This window comes from Podarcis muralis, chromosome 17, assembly GCF_964188315.1.
Source record: "Podarcis muralis chromosome 17, rPodMur119.hap1.1, whole genome shotgun sequence".
Taxonomy (NCBI): Eukaryota; Metazoa; Chordata; class Lepidosauria; order Squamata; family Lacertidae; genus Podarcis; species Podarcis muralis.
Window position 1 is genome coordinate 446069 of NC_135671.1, and position 27832 is coordinate 473900.

At 45.5% G+C, this 27832-nt stretch overlaps 1 protein-coding gene across 4 annotated transcripts; it reads left to right on the forward strand.

The window, feature by feature from the left end:
* The first annotated feature begins 1524 nt into the window (after positions 1–1524).
* CFAP91 (cilia and flagella associated protein 91) lies at positions 1525–26142 on the forward strand. 4 transcript variants are annotated; one of them, XM_077921141.1, is made up of 18 exons: positions 1525–1665; positions 6018–6094; positions 6385–6542; positions 8629–8712; positions 9287–9343; positions 10566–10747; positions 11538–11715; positions 12881–13038; positions 13148–13330; positions 13587–13726; positions 15269–15385; positions 16093–16164; positions 17657–17803; positions 18800–19021; positions 21153–21301; positions 22210–22301; positions 23310–23590; positions 24710–26142. In XM_077921141.1, the coding sequence occupies exons 1-17, from the start codon at positions 1566–1568 to the stop codon at positions 23588–23590; spliced, it is 2397 nt and encodes a 798-aa protein (XP_077777267.1). In that variant the 5' UTR covers positions 1525–1565; the 3' UTR covers positions 24710–26142. The 4 variants fall into 4 exon arrangements, with proteins under 4 accessions (XP_077777267.1, XP_077777269.1, XP_077777268.1 ...); XM_077921142.1 differs by lacking the exon at positions 1525–1665 and adding an exon at positions 2493–2701; XM_077921143.1 differs by lacking the exons at positions 23310–23590; positions 24710–26142 and adding an exon at positions 23126–23284.
* Positions 26143–27832: the final 1690 nt, after the last annotated feature.

The window sequence follows — 27832 nt, forward strand, 5'->3', positions numbered from 1 at the left end:
TGTCCTAAACATCGCTTTAGTAAAGGTAAAGGTACCCCTGCCCGTACGGGCCAGTCTTGCCAGACTCTAGGGTTGTGCGCCCATCTCACTTAAGAGGCCGGGGGCCAGCGCTGTCCGGAGACACTTCTGGGTCACGTGGCCAGCGTGACAAGCTGCATCTCGCGAGCCAGAGCCGCACACGGAAACGCCGTTTACCTTCCCGCCAGTAAGCGGTCCCTATTTATCTACTTGCACCCGGGGGTGCTTTCGAACTGCTAGGTTGGCAGGCGCTGGGACCGAACGATGGGAGCACACCCCGCCACGGGGATTCGAGCCGCCGACCATGCAATCGATCGACAAGTCCTAGGCGCTGAGGTTTTTACCCACAGCGCCACCCGCGTCCCTAAAACATCGCTTTACTTGCCTTGTAAAAAAGAAGGGGGGAACTGTCAGGCAACCCAGGTCTCCCTAGGGATGAAGTTCCACAAGCTTAGACCTTTGTTGGCAAGGTGATGTCTCTGCTTTTTAAGATGCTGTCTAGGTTTGTCACTGCAGATGGTGACAGCAGCCACGAAATTAAAAGACGCCTCCTCCTTGGGAGAAAGGCGATGGCAAACCTAGACAGCATCTTAAAAAGCAGAGACATCACCTTGCCAACAAAGGTCCGTATAGTTAAAGCTCTGGTTTTCCCAGTCGTGATGTATGGAAGTGAGAGCTGGACCATAAAGAAGGCTGATGGCCGAAGCATTGATGCTTTTGAATTCTGGTGCTGGAGGAGACTCTGGAGAGTCCCATGGACTGCAAAAAGATCCAACCTCTCCATTCTGAAGGAAATCAGCCCTGAGTGCTCCCTGGAAGGACAGATCCTGAAGCTGAGGCTCCAAGACTTTGGCCACCTCATGAGAAGAGAAGACTCCCTGGAAAAGACCCTGATGCTGGGAAAGATGGAGGGCAGAAGGAGAAGGGGATGACAGAGGACGAGATGGTGGGACAGTGTTCTCCAAGCTACCAGCATGAGTTTGACCAAACTGCGGGAGGCAGTGGGAGACAGGAGGGCCTGGCGTGCTCTGGTCCAGGGGGTCATGAAGAGGCGGACACGACTAAACGACTCAACAACAAATGTTTTAAACATACCTGAGATCTCTTGATGAAGGGCGGTATATCAATTTAATAAATATTAACAGCCCTCCGTTGTTAGTCCCCTGAATTTGCAATTAAGTGTATTGTGGGGGGGGGGGGGCTCATTTAATTTCACTGCACACAGGTGGTGTAGTGATAATGAAGGTTTATTATTATTATTACTGTTCTGGAAGCTACCAGCCTGAGGGAGGCAGTGGGAGACACGACTAAAGGACTCAACAACCACAAGGTTTGCCATCGCTCTTCTCCCAAGAAGGAGGCCTCTTTTAATTTCGCGGCTCCTCCCCTCCTGCTCCGAGCGCGGCTCCTCTGCCCTTTTCCTATCTCTGCGGCTTCAGGTGTGCGCGCGCAGGCCGCGCCCCTCCCAGTTGAGTCCCGGCGTTGCCATGGCGACGGCTTGGGCCTAGCAGAGCGCCGGGCGGCGGCGGCGGCGGCGAAGTGCCACGATGAGCCGCTCGGTGACGGTGGGTCGGGCGGCGGCGGCGCCCCCCGGGGCCCGTTACCGGAGGGCCGTGGCGCCCAGCCGGGCCTTCGACTTCCTCTACGGTGATTGGCGGGAGCGGCGCGGGGAAGGGCCGGGAACCGGGACTGCACTCCGCCTTTTCCCTCACGGGGCGCCGGGCGGGCGGCTGAAGGACACCCAGAAGAGGGGGGGGGGGCGATCGCCTTGAAGACACAATGAAAGACGGAGATGCATTGAAAACACAGATAATTACTAGAAAGACAGCGCGGGAAGTGGCATGGCTAATAATAATAATAATAGTATTTTTTTTTACTCTGCTTTCCCCCAGACACAGAGACTCACAAGCAGTTTACAGATAAAAAGAAGAGCTAAAAACAGCATGGGGAGGGGGGAGGGACGCAATGGTTTTTTTAAAAGAAAACCACAATTAATAATAATAATAATAAATTTTTATTTATACCCCGCCCTCCCCAGCCTCAGAGCGGCTTACAAGCAATAATAAAAACAAGAAGAATGATTACAACTTAAAAACAAAAATAAAATACAACCTTAAAATAATGGAACATTAAAATATTAAAATGTAGCCTCATTGCAGGAGGAGAAGGAAAAGAATAAAGAAAGAGAGGGAGGGAGGGAATCAAATTAAATCAAATTTAATCAAATCAATTAAACATGGAAATACATTAAAAAGACAGGTTTTTACATTAAAGACAGCACAGGAAGTGGCATTGTTATGATTATTTTTATACCCTGCTTTTTCCCCTGAAAGGGACTCCCAAGAACTCCCAAGCAGTTTTCTGTACAGATAAAAATAAGAACAGCTAAAAACGTGGGGGAGGGGAATAAGCATTTGAAAATACAATTAAACATGAATAGAATGAAGACATAAAGATATTCCGAGTTGTGCTTCATGGGAGCAGCGCCCACAACAGGCGCACAGAACCACAACATGCCGTAATAAAGGTGGATTATACCCTCCCTTCCAGTGAGTGCAGAAGACAGGAGATCATATTCATTTCCAGCTTTAAAAAAAAAAGTCGTCACCAATGATATTTCAATCAATCGTTGTAACTCATGTTAGATCACATTGGTCTTTACCACTGCCACCCGCTGCCCTAGGTGAGTGCTGCAAAGTGGAATTTGTGGGGTTTTTTTTCTTGCTACCTTTACACCTCTGCTCTAATGTGTTGGCTGCAAACATCAATTTACACAGGTAACTATGTACCTGTTTTACTATGTTTAGGCATTTCACTCCCCATCCCCAATGTGGTTCCTGGAAATGCAAATTGGCATGAGATTTTATTTCCCCTATAGTTATCTTGTTATTGCCCCGCCCCCGCCCCCGTAAAGTCATTTTTCTGACGCTTTGACACATTTTGACATTTAGCTCTTACCGTTCCCTCATCGATGTGGTTGATGCAAGCAGTAATCAATATTATTTACCTGTTTTCTGTTTTTTGTATCACAGCCTTTTAACAGCGCTCCTCATCCAAATAAACAGGAAATTTATGATATTTCCTTTCAACCTTTTTTATTGTGGTAGCACATCTGATTTGATTGATTGACTGATTTAATTTCTATACTGTTTAATATATTAATTTTTTCTCTAATTGGTGTACAAAAAACTGAAGCAACAGAAAACTTAAGCAAACTATTACATTTTTAAATGTTACATTAATACATACATATACATATACATACATATATATATATTCCTTCTGAAACATCTCTCAACCTCTGGGTTCTCACCCAGGGTCCAAATAAACTCTCAGCTCACCCTTAAGAGTCTCTCAACAAGACTTCCGGGTTGGCGCCATCGCCGAATGGCGGACTCCCTCCGAGCTCCGGAGGGAGCCTGCTCGGCAGGGGCTGGGTCCTACCGCGCCGGCGACGCGGGGACCCTTAAAAACCACGGACACGGAGTCCGTGGACATGGAGACTCGGCTGGCACCATCAGCGCCCTCCCGACTCGTGAAGGAGCCTTTTTAAAGGCTACGGATCGGGTGCCGGGGAGAAGCGTGGTGCTTTGAGTCCTCTGCTATCCCTGCCGAGCGAAGCCGCATGCCATCCGGCGGAGAGCGCTGACTTCTTCCATTGAGAATTCGGACTTTTAACAACAACCCGTGAGTAATTTGGAAATCGGGTTCAAAAGGAGAAAAAAAAAATTTTTTTTTGGATTTGAGACGAGCGGGGGGGGGGGGGATCCAAAAAGGAAGTCAGCCCCCCTCCCTATTGTAGACATTCTAAAACAAGGATTGGGAAGCCAAGGCCCAAAAAGAACGGTATTTTTGATAAAAACCAAGAATTCCATGATGGGAAACTACAAGAACTGTGCTGGAGGAAGAATCGAAGGAGAAGGAAAACGTACCCCCCCCCCCTGGGAACCGGGGCGATTGAGGAGTGAGCCTGGTGAAAAGAGCCGGAGATTTTGACAGCTGTCAAAGTAGCTGTCAAAGTCGGAATTTTAAAGAGGATTTTATTATGAGGACTTTGCTGGCTAAATTTGCTACAATTTGTTATAATTTGTTAAGACTTGAATACAAAATGGCGAAAACACGGATAACAACCGGACTTTTGGAAACAAAGTTACAACAATCCCCCTAGAGGAGTTTCGGGTCATTACAAAGATGGGCGTAAGCAGAAAAAAAAACTTCGGAATCTTACAGAACTGGTTATCTCCTGGGAAAGCTGCAAAACTGAAACAGTATTTTGTCTACAGGGTGTTCAGACTAAAAGGAGACAATAGAATTTTCTATTGAAGAAAGGAAGGGACTGAACGCAAGTTTTTGTTCCTGAATAACAACAACCCATGTAGAGTTACTAAACTTCTGAATAAGAACGTCTTAGCAGCGGAACAAGAGGAATCTGGACTACAACCTTGAAAGAACAATGGGGGGAGCTCTATAATTTGACAGTTTTAAAGATTAAAGATTTAAGGAATTAATTTTAAAAATAATTTAAAAAAAGGGAAAAACCTGCAAGGAGTTGGGGGAAAAATGGGATTGATGGATTTAAGATTTCCAGGCAGAAAACATAGATTGGTGGACAGGGGGAAATTAAACCGGGGAAGGGGGGGGGGGGAGAATTAGAATCCAAAGGCTTGCAACTATCTTCTGAATTGGTTTTCTTTTTTCTACTATACTTTTTATTCTTTACATTTCTATTCTCTGTGTTTATATTATAAAAAAAGGGGGGGGAATTGTGGAATGAAAATGGGGTGGGCCTTGGGGAGAGATCTTTTGTCTTTCTATCAAGGGTATTGATAAGGATTGCACAAAATTAAATTTGAATAATGGGGTAAACAAATTAAGTTTTAAATTAGAAGTGAGAGCTTGTGGAGACAACAATATGAAAGGGGAATATGGTAGGGGTGGGGGAAGGGGGGAGTCCCAGAAAGTGGGTGTTTGAAAATAAGGCTTTGAATGTACTTTCATCTTTACTTTCTGTATTCTGAAAACTTTAATAAATATTATTTTAAAAAAAAAAAGAGTCTCTCAACAAGAAGCATTTGTGGAAACGGCAGACATCACCCTAGTCTCTCACCCTAGACTTCCTTTATGTGGGCAAGCCCAAGGTGGATGGCACTTCCGCAGGCTGCCCACAGCTGTGCCCCATTCACTCGACAACCAGCTCCAGGTATAGCAGGTTTGTTTATTTTTCTAAGGGGCCCAAAGAATGGGGAAAGGTACTCCCCACACTCACAGCTGTTTCTTCAACTGGACACACGCGCACCCCAACATGAGTGCTGCAAACAGCATCACCACCCTTTTATTGTGGCATCCCGTCTGATCCTCTCCCCCTGGCCGTGTGGTGGCTGGAAAAAGGAACTTAAACCCACTATATTCCCCAATCTCACTTTATTTTGTTTGGCTGTATAGCTCCCCCCCCCCCTTCCCGGCCCTTAAACACCATAGTGCTTACACAGCAAGTGAGACACTAAGTGCACCTCTCTAAAAACAGGAAAACAATGGGAAGTGAAACACAAATTTGACCAGGAGTGTCACATAAAACAGACACAGTGCTTAACCCGGTTCAACTATTAGAAACAACGTTCCCCCCACCAGCCAGATGTGCCACAAGGAAACTAGGAGGGGTAAAAGGTACACGCCTCTTCATGTTCCATGGCAGACGTGACACGGAAGGGGTGAAGAAAAGCGGCTGCCATGAAGGGCAGGGCAAATCAGGGGTCAGCACTTTGCTCTCCAGACTCCAGGGGAGCCCTACCATTGCCAAGGCTAGTTTGAGTCAGTCTTGGTGTCTGCGGTGAGGCACTGTAAGCACTCCTTCGTAGCCATGTTTCATCTGAGTCACCAGCTTCAAAGTGAAAGAATAGCTGGGAGGAAGGGGAAAGGTCCTATATGTTATCACTCAGCTTAATATTCATTCATAAGTTTAATGAAAATGTTTCTATTTACTGTATTTATATGTGTTTTAGATCCATTATATACACTTTCAAGTGAGAGAGACCATGCACAAGCAACAGTACAGTCTCATCTGCTTCACGATGAAATGGTAGGTGCTTACAGTCTTTAAACAGTTCTTGCAGTTTTTGTTCAAGGCAAAGGAGGAACTGGAAGCACGGTTAGAGGGCTTTCAGATCTGTCCATTAAAGCTGGCATCCAGTGGTTGACAAGTAGACAGCCCTGCCCATCTGTCAAGTGGTCAGCGGTAGTGGGTGAGCTCAAGATCCTGGTTCTTTCCCAATAGTTATGTTTCCACACAAATACTAGCTCTTGTGCTGTTATTCTCCATATATTTACCTGCAATATTTGCCTTTTCTATCTTTTTTCCATGTAAAAAAGAGGAAAGTGCCAGCATTTAAAACCATGTTCAGTAACCTGATTCACTATCCACCATACTCTATGCAATTAGAAGAAATAAACCCTGTTCCCCCATTCATTGACCGAAGATGGAGAGGAAGGGCAGAACGGCGCATTGAGGCTCTTCAGAAGCTGGCTAGGTAAGGGCCCTCCGGAGCTGTAAATGGTTTTTAAAACGACTGTTTAGCCTTAGGTACATTTCCCCACAAAGTAGGTCAGCCCTTGGCATTAATGTAGCTTAGCCCTAATTCCAGCTTAAATATGGCTGCAGAAACAAAGAACCATTTTTTACTTTAATTTAATTTATCGGCGTGGCTCACTCACTTCAGTGCTGATGATGGTCAGACTACCCATCTCTTTGCCATGATCACAAACTTCACGTACAGCAAAACTTTTCAGACGGTGGCTCTAGGAAAAGGCCAAATATAGGTGGCCTTTTGTGGTGTGTATATGTGATTTTTCATTAGAAAAGTTGCAGTGTTGTCATGCCAAGTCTCTCCCTCTGCAGTTAGTTGACTTCTCTCTCGAAATAAGCGTCAAATAGCGTCATTTCAAAGCTGAGGTCATAGAGCATGAGGACATAATATATTACACTATATTTTTCGTGCACAGTATATTTTACTGCAATGTATGTAGTGCAGCACAGAAACTTTTCTCACCAGTTTCACAGACCTGACAGCCCTTGTTAAGGATTCTGCTTCATTTTTTATCCTGCCTCATTTGGACAGAAAACCCAAGAAAGCTAGATGTGCAATATTTAAAGCAATGGAAACATAGGAATCTGCCTAATACTGAGACAGACCAATCATTGGTTTGTCTAGCCCAAAACCGATGACATTGACTTGTAGTGTAACAACTTCAGACCAAAGGGAATATGTCCATGGTTGAGGTTTCTGACTGATTTCAAGGGCAGCCCCACAGAGAATGCACTATAGTAATCAAACCCGGAGTGAGAATGACTCTGGTGAGGTCTGGCCTATTTCGGAAAGGGTATAGCTGGCAAACCACCTGAAACCGATAAAAGGTACTGCTTGTTCCTGCTTCTATAATTGGTGCCAATTCAAGGGCTCGCCCCTAACCTTTTAGGGCAGATGAGGGGAAACTATGGAACCGGCAGGTGCTGTTCCACCGGCAGATGGGGCTCCAAGTCCCATCAGCTCCAGCCAATGGTCAGGGATGATAGGAGTTGTAGTCCAACACTGGGTAAACCACAGGTTCTCCATCCCTATTAACAGGGAGTCAAACCCCATAACATGCTGCACACCTAATTTCAAGACTGAAGGACACTAAATACCAGCACTTCAGTCTTGCCCAGATTGATTTCCATTTAGTTTAGTGTTTCTGCTGCCTCTCTGAATATGATGTAAGTGTGAGAGGGCACTAGGTGTCACTAGCAGAATGCTGGTTCCGTAGCTTCAATCTCTGTGCATCTTTACCCAAGAATTTCAGCTAGAATAGATGGTGAAAAGCATGAAGGAAAATTCTGTGGGTCCTGATAGGGGCTGTGCATTAATCTCCCAGCACTGCTTTCTGAGGTCTACCCTCTGGAAAGAAGTTTTATTTTTTTAAAAAAAAGGTAAAGGACCCCTGAGTCCAGTCCAGTCGCGAACGACTCTGGGGTTGCGGTGCTCATCTCGCTTTACTGGCCGAGGGAGCCGATGTTTGTCTGCAGACAGTTTTTCCCGGTCATGTGGCCAGCATGACTAAGCCGCTTCTGGCAAAACCAGAGCAGCGCACGGAAACACCGTTTACCTTCCCGCCACAGTGGTACCTATTTATTTACTTGCACTTTGACGTGCTTTCGAACTGCTAGGTTGGCAGGAGCTGGGACTGAACAATGGGAGCTCACCTCGTCGCGGGGATTCGAACCGCCAACCTTCTGATCGGCAAGCCCTAGGCTCAGTGGTTTAGACTACAGCGCCACCTGCGTCCCTCTAGCAAGAAGTAGTGCCTTTTAAAAAGTGTTTCGCACACCCAGAGAAGTCCAGGACGATCAAGAGGGTGGGTCATACATCTTGTGACACATCTCTGACCATCTCTGGCTGACCAGGGCAGGTTCCATCCCAACTTTGGGCCAAAAGTCCCATTGAAAATGATCTACATAATAACCAAGGGAGTCTGGAACTACTCTCCCTCCAGGAGACTCTTAGACAGGGGCCCAATTTGTACATTGTATTCTAGCAGGAGATATCAGTTTCTGACCACACTTTCTTTTTTAAAAATTAGATCTCAACCCTCACTTCAGATTCCAAGAATTGAATATGAAGATCCTGATGTTGGTGGAAGGAATCGCTGGAAGTATTTTGAACGGTGGGAACTGAACAGAGCAAATCATACTCGATTGCAATACGTGTTTTTATCATGACCAAATAAATGAGTATTCCACCAAAATATGTAGAAAGGACATTTCTGCCTTTCAGTTTCCCAAGGCATGGGAGTGTCTTGATCATATCGTTTGATTTCATGTGTGTGTGAAGGCTGTCAATCACAAGAAGCACCTCTTGTAATCTATATCATGTTAGACACCCACATGCCTCCATCCAGGCAAGGAAGAGGCGTCACCAGAGTTTGAGGACATGTTGCAGCCAGGAGGACACAGAGCAGGACTTGTTAAGGGTGTAGACTGAGCGGGGGCATGGCTGGGAGAGTCTCATGGGCGAGATAGAAAGGCCTGGAGGACCACAAATTGGCCCTCAAAGGCACCTTAAGCAATATCCTACCTCTAAATATGAGAATAGTGACTGAAAAGTGTCCATTACAACTGCAAGGTAGCTAAATAATAAGTTAATGGACCAAGCAGCCTAGGAGATCTATGCTAACTGAGGAAATGTTCTGCTTGTTTGCTTCACTGAGTTCGCCTAAACTCGCTTTTCTCTCTTTTCAGACCTTTCATCCCATTTCATAAGCCGATGCCACTAAATGTTGTCTATGCAATGTCAAAGTAAGTAATGATATGCTCACATTGTGATCCCGTTGTTTTTCAAGAAGCTGATGTTTCTAGTATTGAAAAGTCAAAAAAAGGAAGGAAGGAAGAAACCCGTAGGAGAGGGTTGGCTGTTCTTAGTTATCTGATCATTGGTTGGTTGGCTGACTAAATGATTGACAAAGATAAGGAGGGAAACACAGACTTCCCAGTCCCTGTGGAATGCATGCAGATGCCACCCCAGTTCACAGCTCCAGTTATACCTTGACAAATTAGGAAGCAAATTTCTGTGGGGTGGGGACTTCAGGTAATTTTTTTGTGGGGGTGGGTGGGAGGGAGTTGTGCCTACTTCATTAACTGCTGAAGGGGTGTTTTTGCTATTATAGTTTCAGGTAGCACTTCCTGGAAAAGCCGCAGTGGCACATCCAGAGAGTTTCGTACTACATTATGACTGTAAAAGTTGTATAGCAAACAAACAGAACCTTAGGTCTCAACAGATTGTCAGTGCGGTGCAATGCTGAGAGTGTGGGACTGTGACCATAGAGACCTGGGTTCAAATCTCTGCTTAGCTGTCAAGCAACTTGGGTACTCTCATGCCAGCTTTCCCTAACCTGATACTCACCAGATGTTTGGGACTACAATGCCCATCTTCTCCAGCCATTGGCCATGCTGGCTGGGGCTGAAGGAGAGTTGTACCCCCCCCCAAAAGCATCTGGAGGTTAAGAGGATGTGGAAAACTGTCTCACTCAGAGAAACTACCTCACAAGATTGTTTTGAGGACATTGTACAGTTGTACCTCGGTTTTCAAAAGTAATCCGTTCCAGAAGACGGTTCGAGTTCCGAAACGTACAAAAACCAAAACTTCAGTACAGAAAACTCAATACGGAAGCTGTGTGGCATGTTTGACTTCTGAGGCATTTTCGAAAACCAAAGAATTTACTTCCAGGTTTACGACGTTCAAAAAACGAAATGTTTGTCAGTGGAGACGTTCGAAAACTGAGATACCGCTGTACATTGGTAATATAAACATGCGATAAACAAGGCAATCCAAAAATAGTTTGTTTCATAAAATTTATATACCGCTTGGTTGTAAAAACAGCAAAAAATTCAATAACTATGGTCTATTTTTTAAAAAAATAATAATTAAAGTTTTTGAAAAACAACAACAACGACCTTAATTTCATTTTAAGTGGGTGAAAACATTTTGAAATGTATTGTTTTGCTCTCATTTGCTTTTTAGGCCAGAGACATACATTGACAAGGTGAAATCCAGGGACAAGCCATCATATCTCATTTCACGAAGTGTGGGTACACAGACGGATTATCGGGATGGTGAAGCTCAGACAGATCCCTACAGCCCTGAATATGTGGTGCCTCCAGGTTCCATCCCTGAGCTCCTGACCCTTGTCACGCTGACCTGGGGTGAGTTGAGCAAAGGACTGATAATTATAGGAGGGCTCTTTCCGACTTGCATGAAGCAAAGACACAATTTCCTGAATGTTAGATGATGGGTTTGCTCCCACATTCCACAGGCGAAATGGACCCAGTTCCCTGATCTATTACCAGAGCATTTGAGTTGGTGATAAATTCCTCAGTTAGGCTCAGCAGGTTTTTAGCAGGTCTAGTAATGCAGAAAAAGCTAAATCTTTTGCACTGTACATTGATTTTAACTTGTTAATAATGTCAGGTTTCTTATTCCTGCCTGTGCTAGTGGCTAAAAGACAGCTATGGAACAACAATGTTCTTTATATCAGAGTTAGCATTAAACAATTTACAACCCAGAGTTAATGCCTAATTAAAAAGCCTGACCGAATAAAATGTTTTCATCTGGCGCCAGATTCAAAGTCTATCAAAGCAGCAGCCGTACAGAAGGGCAGCAGAAAGTGCAAATTGCACTTGTCTTAATTAACATTACAGCAGCAGAAAATATGCTCACATCTTCTGTTATCCCAGCTACGTACAAGCGATGACCAAGCAGCCTCTCTAGTTTATTGGCCAAGTTCTGCAAGAGAAACCTGAGTCTTATCATGATCACTGTAATGAGAGCATCTGCAGCTTCGTCACTTTTAAAAAACACCGGCTTTTGGCCACCTCAGAAGTGTATGTGTTTTTCATACTTCCGCTTAGGCAGCTTTTTGCACTGTGGTTTATAAATGATATCACATTCATAAAAAATAAGCTATACACTCTTCTTGTTTCCTGCCCTTTGAAGGACGGGGCCTTCCAGCAACCCAGGCAGAAGTGGAAGTGATTGAACGAGCCCGAGAGAAACGTGCCTGGGAGGCCACGCTCCCCCCGCTCAGCGATGCCACACAGATTGCAAAGCGGCGGAGGATGATGGAGGAAATGGAGAGGAAAGAGTGGGCCTTCCGGGAAGTAGAAATAGAGGAGTAAGTCTTTCATTTTTACCTTCCTGTTTCGTAGCCCATGGAACCAAGGAATCTCTGCTCAAAACAAGCAACCAAAACAGGTTCTGAACAGAAACAGTAACTTCAGGAGACCATCGCTTTAACCACAATTCAAAGTGTTAGTGCTGACCTTTCAAGCCCTAAACGGCCTCCGTCCAGTATACCTGAAGGAGCGTCTCCACCCCCATTGTTCTGCCCGGACACTGAGGTCCAGCACTGAGGGCCTTCTGGCGGTTCCCTCATTGCGAGAAGTGAGCTTACAGGGAACCAGGCAGAGGGCCTTCTTGGTAGTGGCGCCCGCCCTGTGGAACGCCCTCCCATCAGATGTCAAAACGATAAACAACTACCTGACATTCAGAAGACATCTTAAGGCAGCCCTGTTCAGGGAAGTTTTTAATGTTTGATGTTTTATTGTGTTTTTAATATTCTGTTGGGAGCTGCCCAGAGTGGCTTATTAGTATCATTATCATCATTGTATCCATGATATAAGTTAATGGTCCTCCATGTGCAGGTGTCCCTAGAGATTAGTTTCCAAACTGGGCCATAGTTAGTGGTATATAGTTGATTTAGATTCTTTGTGACCATGAACCCTAGATACCTGATTTTGGTATGGCGTACCAGGATTTGAAAACCCTCATTATCCTATACTGTTCCCCCAGTGGGATCTTAAAAAACATCCTATCTGATTTGCCAAAATTAAATTTCAGGCCTGCCATCTCTTCAAAAGACCTCATAGGCTCTTGACAACCAGGCGCTTCTTTTTAATTAGCGGGAAATGTTTGTGGGCGTGGCCACCATACACAGCTGGCAGGCTGCATTTATTTTATTGGGTCATTGGTTCTGCAAGCCATTATAAAAGGTGCATGATAAAAATGTGCACTGAACAAAAAAAGAGAAACATTTGTTACAGGTAAATCATCTACTGCCATCCTTGTTTAGATCAGGCTTCCTCAACCTCGGCCCTCCAGATGTTTTTGGCCTACAACCCCCATGATCCCTGGCTAGCAGGATCAGTGGTCAGGGATGATGGGAATTGTAGTCTCAAAACATCTGGAGGGCCGAGGATGAGGAAGTCTGATCTAAACAAGGATGGCAGTAGTGTTTGAGATCTCTTGAAGCCTCTTCTTTTCCTATTCTTATTTTGAAGATTGCAAGAAGTTAGACTGGAACTCTTAAAGGCTCTGCTGAGGAAAAGGGAAGAGAACCGCAATGAGCTGATGGTCACCCGCTTGGATGCTCACTGGTTTAACCTCATGCAAGAAAAAGAAGAAAAAATTAAAAACATTCAGCATGAACATATAAAAGGTAATGGAAATGGAGTAGAAAGTCCATACCACTGTCTGCTCTCCCAAGCTACGGAAAGCTGATACAGATATTCATTTAGACGTGCCTCTTGTCTGAAATTCCTTCTCAGCAATCCGAAGACTGATAGCCAAGGGGAAAAATGTGGAAAGAAAACTGGATAAAAGAAATGTCATCAGGGACTACACGGAATTTGATTCCCAGCCTTATGCTCCTCTGTCAAGAATCGGCTACTTTCCAGACAACAGAGCCGACCGTTTCATAGTGAAGAACCCCTTTCTCAAGACCTATCAAGGTCAGTCAGGCTAGGGAAACCTTCCAGTCCATTTCCCCTTTTCCTGGACACATGTAAGCCACAAAGGACCTGCAGACTTCATCTCCTTTCTGCTCAGGGGAAGGTCAGTTTCATGTGCTCTCTTGTAATCTCTGTGCCGGATAAGGCCACATTGGCTCAAAGTGAGTCATTCTCTTTCACCACAGTTCCAATTTCTCTGCTCTTCCTCCACTTCCGCTTCCGCCCCACCCCAATGCTTGCATTCTCTCTTTCCTAGGATTACTTGAGCTGGAGGCATCTCTTCCTGACTCCGTCACTCAGCCCCGAACTGAAGCTCCCAAAAGGAGCACCACCACTAAGGATGGGTTTATTAAACGGTCGGCTAGACTAGAATTGGAACTGGCACAGGTTTACCAGGTACAGTGAGGCCATTGCAACTCTTCCTACCTGAAATCTGTCTCTTGCTTTGCTTCCTGAATACCAGCTTTAGGCCATTCTAGGCAAGAAAACTGTGCTGAGGCATAGGTGCCATCTTGGGTGTCAAGGCTGTGGGAATGTTGTGGAAAGTAGGAGAGGATATATTGATTAAATATTATCCCTCCTCACTCAAGCTAGTGAGCAAGGAGCAGAGCACATTCCCTTGTACATTTCAGGAAGCTAGTTGATGGATTTGTGAGAATCATTTAAGTTAAGCAATCCAGTCTGGCTTGTCCAGACTGGATTGTTCCTGGTAAATTTCCCCTTTACAGTGGTGCCCCGCAAGACGAATGCCTCGCAAGACGAAAAACTCGCTAGACGAAAGGGTTTTCCGTTTTTTGAGTCGTTCCTCAAGGCCAATTTCCCTATGGGCATGCTTCGCAAGACGAAACGTCTTGCGAGTTCTTGTGAGTTTGTTTCCTTTTTCTTAAAGCCGCTAAGCCGTTAATAGCCGCTAAGCCGCTAATAGCCGCTAAGCTGCTAAGCCGCTAATAGCCATGCTTCGCAAGACGAAAAAACCGCAAGACGAAGAGACTCGCAGAACGGATTAATTTCGTCTTGCGAGGCACCACTGTATTTCCCTCTTAAAAAGAATAACAACACGGCAGTCTTCTTTAAAAGTAATGACAAAGTTTACTTACATTCAGTTCATAGTAGTATCCTGAAGGCAGGCTTTATCTTGTAGTTACAGTTACATTTATAGAGAAAAGAAGTCTGAGCTAGGCTTGTAAGGATGAGCCATGTGTAAGGATAAGCCATGTGCGTCCGAAAGGAGAAAATGGAAAAAGGCGAAAAGAGGAAGATGGCTGTGTCACTAGCCCTTTGGTAGGGTCTGCTAGGGTCGCGCCCATCTACCTGGTCACACAGGGGGAGGAGGCTCCAGAGCGAGTATAACAAGAATGCCTTCCTGTCTGGAGCAACATTCCCGTGTGTGTCTACTCTAGGCAACAGGAATTGTATTTGACTGCTTCAGTGATGATACATCCCACAAATGGCACCCACAAAATTTTTAATGTGAGTGCCTGGCTGGGCGACCAAACGTGTTGTGTGCTGTGACAGGGCACTCCACCTGTCCACTGCGGCAGCGACATGTGACGTCATGTAGGTGCACGACACACACACACACACTGGGCCCCCGCAATGCTGGGTGGAACCTGGCGTGCCTGTGCTGAGGAGAAACCGTGTCATCTATTTTTAGAGGTTGCAGGCTGCTGTTCAACTTCTGCTGATCCTTTTACCTTCATACCATCCGTCTTCATTCTCTTCTCCTTCCCAGCCTCCCCTCATTATCCCATTACTTTCTAGCAGCTTGGGAAAATACGTGAAATGAATAGTGCCAATGTAAAACATGGACCAGGTGTTATAAATGTTTTGTACTAGTGCAACAGTCCTTTGGGTGAATTAAGAAAAGAAAAATGGTGAAGAGATGCTCTTCAGGTCACTTAGGCCTAGTTCCTCCGATGCTACTACCTTCTTTTCCAGATATTGCAAGACAGAAAGAAAAAGGTTAAGGAGCCGCATAAACCACTTCGTTTCCTTGAGAAGGTATCAAAGATCCCCGCTCGGCCTCCCACTCCAACACTGGAAGTGCCTTCACTGGTAGGTGGACTGTTTCTGACACTCCGAGGGGCCTGGGCTGCAGTTTTGGTGTGAGTGGAGGAAGATCAGAAAGGCAACAGGTAGAAATAATGACAGGCAGACAAGGGTCAGGGACAAGGGCGGAATCAGAGCAGGCAGAAGACCAAGTTCCAAGGCACAATAGAGGGTTGGAGAGCTGAGAACCAAGTTGTAGGTCAAAGGCAGGCAGGGGCACAACCGGACAAGGTGATGGTGGTCTGGGAAGGAAGGAGAGAAAGGGACTTGCACCAGAGTGCAGGCCGCTGCAAGTGCTTGCTCACCGTCCTGGGCAGCAGCACTGGAGTGGGGAAATGGGACATTCTGGGATCAAATCAGAAGCTGGGGTGGCTTCTGTACGTCCGGGATGTCCCAGGAAAGTTGAGACACTTGAAGGATATGCTGGAGTCTTCCTGATCTCCTGATCCTCTAAGGATCCTAAGCATCCTTAGAGTAGATTTGTGCTTTAATAATCTGAATGCCCCAATCTTTCCATTGCTGTGCTTCCCTTCTGCCCCCCCCCCATATTTGTAAACCAACTAGGCTGGTATACGGGGATTAAAGTCAATAAATGTGAGCCACATTCTCAGAAATCTAGGTAATATTGTACAGATCATTCAGTGATGTCCTTTCCTGAGTGTCTTCCTGCAACAAAGCAGTTGGCAATGGCAAACTCGTCTTGTCTTTTGCAGATTGAAGAAGAGAGAGAGCTAGCTGTGATTACACTGCAGAGCTTAATCCGAGGCAGAGCTATCCAGAATATGGTATTCTCTTGGTTTTTCTTTTCTTTTCTTAAGCCTCTAGTGGCAGATTAAAAACAAAATAATGAGAGAAAGGTGCTGATAGGCCAGCACAAGAATCTTGGGGGAAAGGAGAAATCGGGGCGTGTGGGATGGGTGGCTGCACTTGGAACAGAGTTGGGGTGGATCTTTAATAAATATGTAAGAAGGGACGCGGGTGGCGCTGTGGATTAAACCACAGAGCCTAGGGCTTGCCAATCAGAAGGTCGGTGGTTTGAATCCCCGCAATGACGGGGTGAGCTCCCGTTGCTCGGTCCCTGCTCCTGCCAACCTAGCAGTTTGAAAGCACGTCAAAGTGCAAGTAGATAAATAGGTACCACTCCAGCGGGAAGGTAAATGGCATTTCCGTGCGCTGCTCTGGTTCGCCAGAAGCGGCTTAGTCATGCTGGCCACATGACTTGGAAGCTGTACACCGGCTCCCTCAGCCTATAGAGCGAGATGAGCGCCGCAACCCCAGAGTCGTCCACGACTGGACCTAATGGTCAGGGGTCCCTTTACCCTTTACCTTTAAGTAAGCCTGCAGTCCAGGGAGGAGGAGAAATAAGAAGACAGCTCAACCATCCTCCTTTATTTTGTTTTGGAATGATGATATTTCTTCCCCCAAGCAAGATGTCCCTTCTTTGGGCTAGATTCAAGTGGGTTTTTAAGTTATTCAGCTGCCTTGCTGGGCTTTAGAGAAAATGAATCCCTTGGCCTCACATATCTATTTAGGACACACTTGAGTCCGTTACTAGGGAGAAATTCATTATAACTAGAAGAGGAGCCTGGTTGGATCAGGCTGATGACCCACCTAGTCCAGCATCCTGTTCTTGCAGTGGTCAGCCAATGCCTCTGAGAAGCCTGTAAGCGGGAGCTGAGGGCAAGGGCTCTCTTCCCGCTTGCCTTCTGGGGAGATTTCACATAGCTGTATTGATAAAGACCACCAATGTGCTTTTGCCTAGTGTCAGACCTGGACACCCCTTGTCTGCACACCAGGATCTCCTTTCCTGGTTTATTTCTCACACTCAAGATCAGGTCCCCACCCTACTTCTCTGGAGTGGATAATCAAAGTGCGGAAATTAATGGTTCTGCAAAAATTAACTTGTCAAATACATGACAAGCAAGTGTGATTCCTTTCCCAATATATTGTTTCCTTTCTTTAAAGACATTGTGACTCTGAAGGGGAAACAGAACACTCCCCATAAATTCAGATTTGTTTCCCTGTGTTGACAAGCATAGCCTGGTTCTTTAACATTGGTTGTTTCTCTACCTGGAGAAATAGATTCTCTTAGGAGGGAGTAGGCAGCTATATTTATGTTTTATTTGTATTTTACTTGTTCTGTTTGTTTATAAAACAGTGTAAAAACTGGGGTAATTTATATTTTAAAAACTGAGATGACAACAGTAAAGATTGGTGGGAGAGAACATTCAGTGAAGCTGCATCTTCCTTCCTTGCTTCCCTCTGACTTCCTGACAGATGTTTGAAGGGAAGGAAAAGCGACTAGAACTGATCCGCGAGTTGCGCACCACTCATGCGCTTCAGGAGGACGGGCAACTGTTGAAGAAGGCAGAGAAGCAAGTGACGTTGGCCTTGCAGAGGCAGCGGGATCTGCATGAGCACAAGGTTTGGCCATAAACATAGAGGCAGTGGACCAGTATCTTGTTTAAAGTCTTTCCCTCCTGTCTCCTACAACAATGTCTGCAACAGAAGCTTATGATGCAAGATGGCATTTGGTCATCTGAGGGAGGAATATAATCTCATAGTGGGTGCTTTGTTCAAGACAGGGCTTACTAGGAGTTTTGTATGCTAGGGTTACACAGAGGAACAGGATGGCTGGGTTAGCCAGTTGTTGGAGTCATCACTTTAGGCAACTTGCGCCGACTGAGGAGGTAGCTGTTAGGTGGCTTTGCAGCTAGTTGCCTGACCAAACCCAAAGAGTGCTCATTAAAGGTTCCTCATCATCCTGGGAAAAAGTGACAAGTGGTTCGCTGCAGGGTTCTCTCCTGGGTCCACTGTTGTTCAACATCTTTCTAAACGACTTGGATGAAGGAATTGAGGGGTTGCTCATCAAATTTGCAGTTGGCGCCAAACGGGGAGGGGTAGCTGATGCTGTAGAAGGCAGAACCGGGTTGCAAAATGACCTCAGCAGATTGGAGAACTGGGCTCAAGCTAACAAAATGAATGTCACTAGGGACAAATGTCTAGGTTCTGCACTTAGGCAGAAACAACTAGCTGCACAAATATAAGATGGGGGACACCTGGCTTGCCAGTAGTACATGTGAAATGGATCCCTTCTTCCTTTGGGGGTTCTCCAGCGGTTTGCTCCCACCATTCCTGTGTCCAACCAGTCCATGACACCGACCCTGCAGGTGTAGTTGGACTCCCAACTCCCATCAGCTCCAAACCACCAACTAGCCCTGCAACACCTGGAGGGCGCCACGTTGCCTATCTCAGTGCAGCAGCAGCAGCACACTGTTCCAGATTACTTTCACGTCTCCGGAAATAGCATGCATAATCTTTTCAAGGCTGGGTTCTGATGCTCAGGCCTGGAGCTCATTTCCTGTGGAAAAAGTAACTCGTTTTATAGAACGGAGAATAATTCTTCCGTGTTGCATTTAGATGTCTCTCATGGAAAAGCACTTGGCTCGGGTGGAAGGAAGAGCCCTCTCCAACATGCTAGACTTCCTCTCCAAAGAGCTGATTCGGCTCCAGGACGAACGGAGGATCCACGCTTTTGCTATGCTTGCTGAAAGGCAACGCCGAATTCGGGAAGCAGAGGAGAGCGGCCGCCGGCAAGTGGAGGAGCGGCGCAGGCGTGAGGAAGATGAGATCTTTAGACAGGTATGTGGGGGGACTGCAGTCCCAGTCATGGGGCTTTGAGTTTGTCCTGATACCTGAACAGTAAACTGAGTCAAGTGTGCTATCCCTGTGGGAATTATTTGTAGAGGACTGTTTCTGCAGGGTAAGAGGGAGCTAGACTGCTGTGGGGATGTGCAGGGCTCTCACAGTCAAGGGAGCATAGATAACATACTTTTTATCATCGTGTTTCATCCCAGTATTCAACATGTACCCCGAAATCACCTTCTGAGGCCCTTCTTCTTGTGCCTCCTCCTTGAGAGGCCCAGAGGGTGGCAACACGAGAACGGGGCCTTCTCTGCAGTGGCTCCCTGTCTGTGGAATGCTCTCCCCAGGGAAGTTCACCTGGCGCCTTCATTATACTCCTTTAAGCGCCAGGCAAAAAGATTCCTTTTTAACCAGGCCTTTGGTTGACCTGATTGACATCCTTTTAAAATGTGGCTCTTTTTTGAGGGGGAGGGTGTTATTTGGTTATTGTTTTTATTTTATATACAGTGGTACCTCTGGTTGCGAACAGGATCTGTTCCGGAGGCCCGTTCGCAACCTGAAAAGAATGCAACCCGCGTCTGCGCGTTTGCGCACACATGGGCCGCGATTTGCCGCTTCTGCGCATGCGCGAGTGGCAAAACCCGGAAGTAACCCGTTCTGGTACTTCTGGGTCACGGCGGGACACAACCTGAAGCAAACATAACATAAGGTATGGCTGTATTGTGATCTTTTCTGTGAACCGCCCTAAGACCTCCAGGTATAGGGCAGTATATAAATTCAATAAATGATCATAATAATAATTTCTAGATTCTGTCACAGAGCACACATTCCATACTTTGGAGTAAACTCTGACCATTCTGCGTACCTGACAGCTGATCCTTTGGCTGAACGTATATGTGCTAAACTAAATCCGCAGATAGATAACTTAGTCACGCAAACGCAAAAGCGAGCTTTGTGTTATTTATTCTTATATCTCACCCTTCCTCCCAGCTTGGGTTGGCTGGCAATGATCATTAGGCCAAGTGAGGCAAAGTCTTCAGGTGGCAGATGCTCTGGGAGGGGAGCAGCAGGGGAAGCTCCCAGCTGACTCCTCCTGAGCCTCTCCCCGCCCGCAACATCTTCCTCTCTTGGAGGACAGAACTGGGTAAGCCATACAGCCTCTCCGAAGGCCCCTAACCTAGTCTGCCACCTCACGTGCAGAGGAGGAGCCTATCCCATTGCGTATATTGAAGTGAGCTTGGAAACGAAGAACCACCGCCATCTTGGCCTCAGGTAGCAAATGTATTGGACTGGCTATAGGAAAACAATAGCTGGAATCGCATCAGTCCCTTCCACAATAGAGCCCTTTAGGGCTGGAGAGGCGTTGCTTTTCCACAATAAATTGGAATTGCGATTAAAACTGTGATTCTACGCAGCATTTAATCTAGTGCTATTTTAACTAGAAATGCCTCCCCCCCCTCCCCCCCTCCCCCAACAGCTTCTGAAATGTCTACTTAGAAGTAAGTTCCATTCAGCAGTGGTTATTGGCAACTTAAAAGTATATAGCTTGCCTGCCAGCTGTTCCTGTTGCTTGCAGTTGATCCTGGGGCTGGCAGATTTTTGAGAAATTTATCATTGAACAGCCCATTAATTGACACATGTCAATTTCTTTGGGGTGCGGCACCAACTAAAAAGGGGAAGAGATCGGTAGCTAAAGAATCTCTCCCCTACCCCTCCAAGAAATAAGCTGAAATGAGCCAGTTCAGAAAAAGGCTATTTAATGGGAAATTACACACTAATCCATCAGCCAGAATCAATAAAACAGGTGCAGCCAGCAAAGTGAATGTGTTTCATTTAAAGGTACAAGATGTGAAAAGCCTTCATAGCCCCCCCCCCCCCCTTCGGACAGGCACCTGATACAATTGCATTGTAGGATTTAAAAGTCACTACAAATCTTTTTTTAGGGGGGTTGCAAGATAAGGGGCATGAAATGCTGAAAATACTGGAAGTCTACAATTTAGAAACATCATTTGAACGCACTGTAAAATGGTATACATAGGTCCTAGTGTGGAAGCACCCAAAATGATTTGTGCTCCCTCATCATATGAGATGGTGCTAAGAAGGAGATTCTCCTTGGGGCTGTTTCCAGGTTGTTAAGGTGCACCAGAGTACAGTTGAGTCCTACCTGGAAGATGTCATCCTGGACAGCATGGAGACTACGGCTGACGAACAAGCTAGAGAAGAGATTCAAAGAGTGGCTGTGGAAATCAACGACATCGCTTATGAAATGGAAACACGGTATAGATTCTCAAGGGAACAGCAGCATATATCGCAATATAAAGTATTGTGGCACCTTAAAGTCTTAACCATTTTTGTGCAGGTTCGTATCCTGCCGACTACATGCAAAGTGTCATATTTTGGTTACCTGCGGATTGCTCAGTGGGTAGATTTTATTGTGGCATAAAGGTTTGTGGACTAGAGCCCCTTTGGCCAATAAAGTGCACTTCATAAAAGTGTATGTCACAGTAAATCTGTTGTTCTTTGAGGTGCCACAAGACACTCTCCTGATGTTGTTGCAACAGACTCATTCAGCTGTCGGTGTGAGATGCTGTGACACTTAAAGCCGAGCAGATGCTAAAAAAAAAAAAAAGATTTGAAAGGGCCATCTAATTAGGAAGAAGCTAGATTCAAAAAGTATTTCACTGTGAGTGTGATGTGAACAGCAGTTCTCTGTGCCCACCTGTGGTTTTTGTACCATATCGCAAACTTTTAAAGTTTGTGTATATTCCTTTGTACAGAGCTGTTCCAACTCGGGCATGTAGCTCATATATATATTATTATATATTTTTCACACCAGCGAGATGCCTCTCCTTCCTCCATTTGCCCTGGATCCAGCATTGCTCCTGTTTCCTGAAAGACAGCAAATGCAGGTCCTCCCCTTCCCCTGGAGTAGCACCCATCCTGATCATGGTGTGGAAGTGAGGTATTACCCCGCTCCTGTCAGATCTGGTCTTACGCCCCCTTCCCATCATGTAGGAAGTGTCCTCACTGACAGAACGTGCACAAATATTACTGTTTCACATTTTTAAAACAACAACAACAACAACCCTCCTGATGTGAAACAAAAAAGAGCGGAGGAATTGGGATGAGAGAGGAAATGAAGATGACAAAAATATAACCTTTTGTACAAATGATCTCCTCTTTAGTCGAACACACCTTCAGTCTGAAGAAATTGTGGCCGAGCTGGTTTATAGTTTCCTGATCCCCGAAGTGAGGAAAATGGCCATCAAGGAGAAAGGTAGGAAGTGTGAACAGCTTGTTTATCTCCCGAGATTGCTTATGTCTTAAAAGGGGATGCGGGTGGCGCTGTGGTCTAAACCACCGAGTCTCTTGGGCTTATCGATCAGAAGGTTGGCGGTTCAAATCCCCGCAACAGAGTGAGTTCCCGTTGCTCTGTCCCAGCTCCTGCCAACCTAGCAGTTTGAAAGCACACCAGTGCAAGTAGATAAATAGGTACCGCTATGGCGGGAAGGTAAACGGTGTTTCCGTGCACTCTGGTTTCCATCATGGTGTCCCATTGTGCCAGAAGCGGTTTAGTCCTGCTGGCCCCATGACCCGGAAAGCTCCAGCTCCCTCAGCCTGAAAGCGAGATGAGTGCCACAACCCCAGAGTCGCCTTTGACTGGACTTAACCGTCCAGGGGGGCTTTACCTTTGTGTCTTACCATAAATTTTGGATATTTTTTTTTCCCTTTTAAAAGAAGAGGCTCGTGCTGCAGTGTGAGCCTTTCCATGCCTGCCCACTTCCTCCACTACCGTCCTAGAAGGCAGTGGGGGATTCCTGTATAGGAGTGTCCTCTGCCTTTGCCATTTTTAATTATTTTCCTCTAATTCCTTTGAGGTCTCCTTTGCATAGCTCTCTGCCACCTTTAGAAGGCCCTCCCCTGGGGGCCTCTGTTTCTTCAAATGTAATCCAGGGTGCATTTTCCCATCCTTGTTCTGAAACGAGTGTGGGAGCCAGCTCTGGCAGAGTTTTATTTCTGTGTCACCGGAGTCTCTCAAAGGGTGGACTTGGCAAGCCACCGGAGTCTCTGCTGGTGATGTTAGCAGCTCTTGCCTTCCAGGGTTTCCCTTTGTTCTGGAAGACCGTGGCTGACTTAGCTGAGCGGAGGCTGGCCCCTTGGTCGGGAAGTTTCTCTTGCACACCTGTCTCCTGCCGAGTTAAGAGAATGATGTGGGAGATTGGGGAGCCCGATGCACCATTCTCACTGTTGGCCTGCCTTGGATCTACCACTTTCTCCTGCACAGTGAGACAGTCCCAGAGAAAGCACATTCACGCAGCTCATCAGATCATTCATGGGACTACGGAGACGACCGTGGGACAGCTCTTTGAGCTCCAAATGGCCACTGGTGTCGAACTTTCTCAGCTAGCAATCCCGAGTGCAGATCTGCCTCCTGCAGCAGCTGAAGAACAAGGCGCTCCTGAGCCGCATGAGCCACAGATTCCAGACAGTCAAAGAGAGCCTGAAATGCCACCTGAAGGCGATGGTACAGACCCCTCAGGCAGTGAAGAAACGGAAAAGAAATAGGTATGCTTAGAATTGTGTTCCTTCCCAGTCCTGCTCATGAGGCATCGTGGTCCCACCTATGCACAAGGCGGCCCACCCTGGGGCTTTTTTTTGGGGGGGGGGGAGGTTGGTTTCAGGGAAGCTTTGGCCTTTCTTTGTAGCTGTCCCTTGAATTGTTTGCTTTTCTCTGTTCCATCAGTTAGCAAGCAGAGTGGATGTACCTGCAGCAAAGTTGGGGGGTGGGGTGGGGGCTTTTGTTGGGGGTTGCCGATACTTGCCTGGGAATTTTTTCTTGCCCGTTTTCAGAGTGATGCTTTTGTATCTCTCTCTGCCTCCCCCCCCCCCCCCAATTTGGTCAAAGAACTTTTTCGTTTCTTACCCCGGGGCAAGAAAGCTTGCCCTGGACTCCAGTGAAGTCTCAGAAATTCTGAAATAGTGTGGAAAACAGTTGTCCTTTGAATGGATACGTAGCCTATTTCTATGCATGTTGGCTCAGTCCTACTGTGGTCAATGGCGCTTACTTGCAGGAAAGAATGCAAAGGATTGGTTGTCATTACATAGCTAATATGAAGCTTACCCTTGGGTTGGATTTTTAACAGATTTTGTGAGAACTATTTGATCAGGGTTACAGATATGTTTCCAAGTGAATTCAGCTGTTGTAAGTTGAGTATTTTTTATTAAGTTCGAGTTTGTATGTCTCTTGTGTGAACCGATAGTGTCTAATTGGGCCATAAATCTGATGTTTATAGTATTACAGTGGACCCTCTGGATACAAACTTAATTTGTTCCAGGGGTCTGGTCGCATCCCAAAAATTTCATAGAGGCGCACTTCTGCACATGCACGCAGCATGATTGAGCGCTTCTGCGCAAGCGTCGAAACCTGGAAGTATACACTTCTGAGTTTGCCGTGGCCAGCGTAACCTGAAGATTCTGTATCCAGAGGGATACGTAGGTAGAGGTACGACCGTATAGGGATTCTTTAGGAGAAATCGGATGAAGTTTCATTAATGAGGTGTTTTCATGTTTAAGACCCATCATGCAAACTCTTGCACATTGTTTCATAATGATGTGTATTTTTTACAATGAGTTTTACAATTCTCATTATTCATTGCTGATGGTTTGTATATCTTGCTTTTCCAGTTGCCCCTGAGGAACCAGCAAAAGGCTTGAAGTACCTTGGACTAATATTCACCTCTGAGGTCTTCCCCCCATTTTTTGCATTGTGCCCTCCTTTCTTTCTAAAACATCTTTGTGTTTACCATATCAAACAAACTGAGAGCAACAGCAGAATAATTTTTTAAATATTTTCATAGACTGCAGCGTTAAAATCTTGAAATCCAATTGGCAGCAAGAAAAATAAGAGTTTTGCAAGAAAAGCAGAACAATTAGAGATACTTCAAAAAACATACATTTGCCACCCCAAAGCTTAGGGTTAGGGCTGGTTTTTTTTGCAGCTGTGGGGAAAAGACAGCACACAGGAGAGTTTGGAAGTCTTATATCTTCTCATCATAGAATAAATGACACCCAACTACCAAAACTCTGGGACTAGAGGGAAGGTCTTGCAGAGAAGCCCTACAACCTCTCTTTGTCTCCTCTTCAAGCTCCAGCAGCCTTGGAAAGACTTGGGCAAAGGAAACCAGAGAGAGAGAGAGAGAGAGAGAGAGAGAGAGAGAGAGAGAGAGAGAGAGAGAGAAGCAAGTAAGGAATCTGCAGAAGGAGGGATGTTCTTGTGAAAGACAGAACAGGAATAGGGCACACAAGAAGAGACGGAGTAGAAGAAGTCAGGGCTGGAACATATTGCTGCCCTGTCATCTTCCAGCTTTGGTCCAAGGAATGACTGGGTTGACACTGGGGCAGTTGCTCATAGGACAGGGGCCATTTCCTGAAGAGAGGGCATAGGAAGGTAAGACTAGTCCAAGGTCCTAGGCGTGGCCAGCTCAGGGTAGCAGGGCGCAAGGCGCAGCAAAAAGGAGCTTGTGGAAAGCTCACAATGGGCATCGCTTGCCATGACACACTCAGGGACAACTGCTGAAACTTCAAGGCTTTCTGAAGGTAGGCTGGCTGGCACTTGAACCTCCCCCCACCTTGGGTTGTCTGTTCTTTTCAAGGAGCATCACCTTGTTCTAGAACCACGGACTGCTGTGCATTGAGGGATGAAATGGTGGAGTGTCCTTTGGGTTGGAGGAGTCCACACCTTTTGGCCTCGATGGTCTACGAAGGAGGAGTAACACCTCCTCCTAATGCATCTCTTCTCCAAATCTGCCTGTGAGCCAGATGGAGGATATGGGCAGAGAACGCAACAGTTGTGGGAGAGCCAGGGCAAACAGAAGCGGGGTCGGGGTGGGAAGGTTAAGCAATAGGGAGAAAATCAGAAGCAACGTAGGGGTGGCTGCTGCCACCTCCCTCCCTCCCAACAAGGACTCTGGTTATTGGCTGTCTAAGAACTGAAAATGGGAAGCACCAGCCTCCCAGGATGACTTCAAGCATCTTCCCACAACTCCTGCTCTGCTCTGCCCCAACCTGGCTGTCGCTTGTACGATTAATAAAAATGAAGAGGAGTCTTTTTTGCAATATATTTTTTTTAATTTATTGAAGCAGTAGTCACATGACCTTGCATCTAGCCTTTTAGTATAGTAACAGAATAGATCTGACCAGTCATTCGGCTTGAAAAAGAAATTTTCTTTTGCGCAAACAGACATCACATTGAATACATACATTATCCAGGACTGAAACCCAGCTCAGAGATAGCAACGTGCCGATTTGTTGGAGGAACAGCCCCACAAGACATGGTTATTATAAACTCTTCACACCATCACCAGATTTACTCAGGGGCTCAAAGAAAGGAAGTGCATTATAGTATGTCTCAGCACATCTTGCAGATAAAGTAGGGTCATCGAGGATGATAACTGTCAAATGGTTCCTCTTCCTTTCCATCAAATCCAATGGTTTGGTGGAAGACAGAAGCTGTTATCTCTTGCAAAAGTATCACAGATTAATACAGACCATTTAAGAAAACATGCTAGCTCCCTGTGTTTATTATATAAAGAGTCAAACCCCCCTTGTTGGGCGGGGTGAGGAACAGTTCTGGAAAAAGGTGAATAGGAGCAGAAGAAGAAGAAGAGACTTTTAATGGAGGTGGGATACAGAAAAGTCCAAGAGTTTTGAAATAAAGACCACACACTTTGTATTTTTAAATTTCATGTCCAGGCTAACCTACTTTTTATTTAATGCAAATTACAGTACCAGTTAACTATTTCCGAACCAAGTCACACAGAACAAAATGTATTTACAAAGGAGCAGAAGGGAGGAGGCAAAATAATAAAACATTAAGCATACTCTCCACAAAAAAGTTTATATTTAAAATGAAAAAATTAATCAGTCACAGAGGCATTCAAGTAGTAATAATGTTATACAGGTTTTGCTTCTTCTTTGAATCAAGACAGCTTTGTACGTGTATGCAATAGTTGGTATACAACCCACAGTCCATTATATATAGATTTTAGATTTTCTGCTTTTAAGATGGAAGTGATCACGGTAATTGTGTGCACAAGCCCAAGTGATCTATCAGCAACATAGTAACAAACGCAAATTTTACAGGCAAGCATATTATTTATATATATAAACGTTCATTTATATATATAAATTGTTTTCCCCCAAAAAAAACCCAAGAACAAACAACACAAGGAAGGAAAATATGTATCTCAAGCTAACCCTTTAGGTACAAGTCTTTATTACGCCTTTTCATTTTGCTTTTATTGCCTTGTCACAAATGAAGCAAGAAATTAGCCTCTATAGAAATATTGGGAATTCAAAGGCTTTCTGATGTATACTCCTGGCAAATGTAGGTCCTGGGTTACATACTAAACTGTGCTTTTCATGACTGGCTTTGACCTGTAGTGGCTGGGAGTTATAATGGATAATAGTTTATTGGTAGCATTTCTTAAGAAGCATTACTAATCTGGGAACATTTCAAATTGACACTAATTACGGACATTCACCATCACTTGGCTTATTTATAAAAAGAAGTATATGCTCAAGTATCAGTTTAGATGACTTCAGAGTAATCTTGGTTGATTCCACACACCCCTTTGTTTAAAGGAAGGGACTTCAAAATTAAGAGAGTGTCTTGATTGACTTTCAGCTGGGGACACAGAATCTTGTTAATGCCATCTCAGGGACATGCACAGTTGCAATGCAGACAAAGGATAGATCGAGAGACCATTAAGGTACTTCATTTAAAATCAAGCCACAAAAACAGACTTC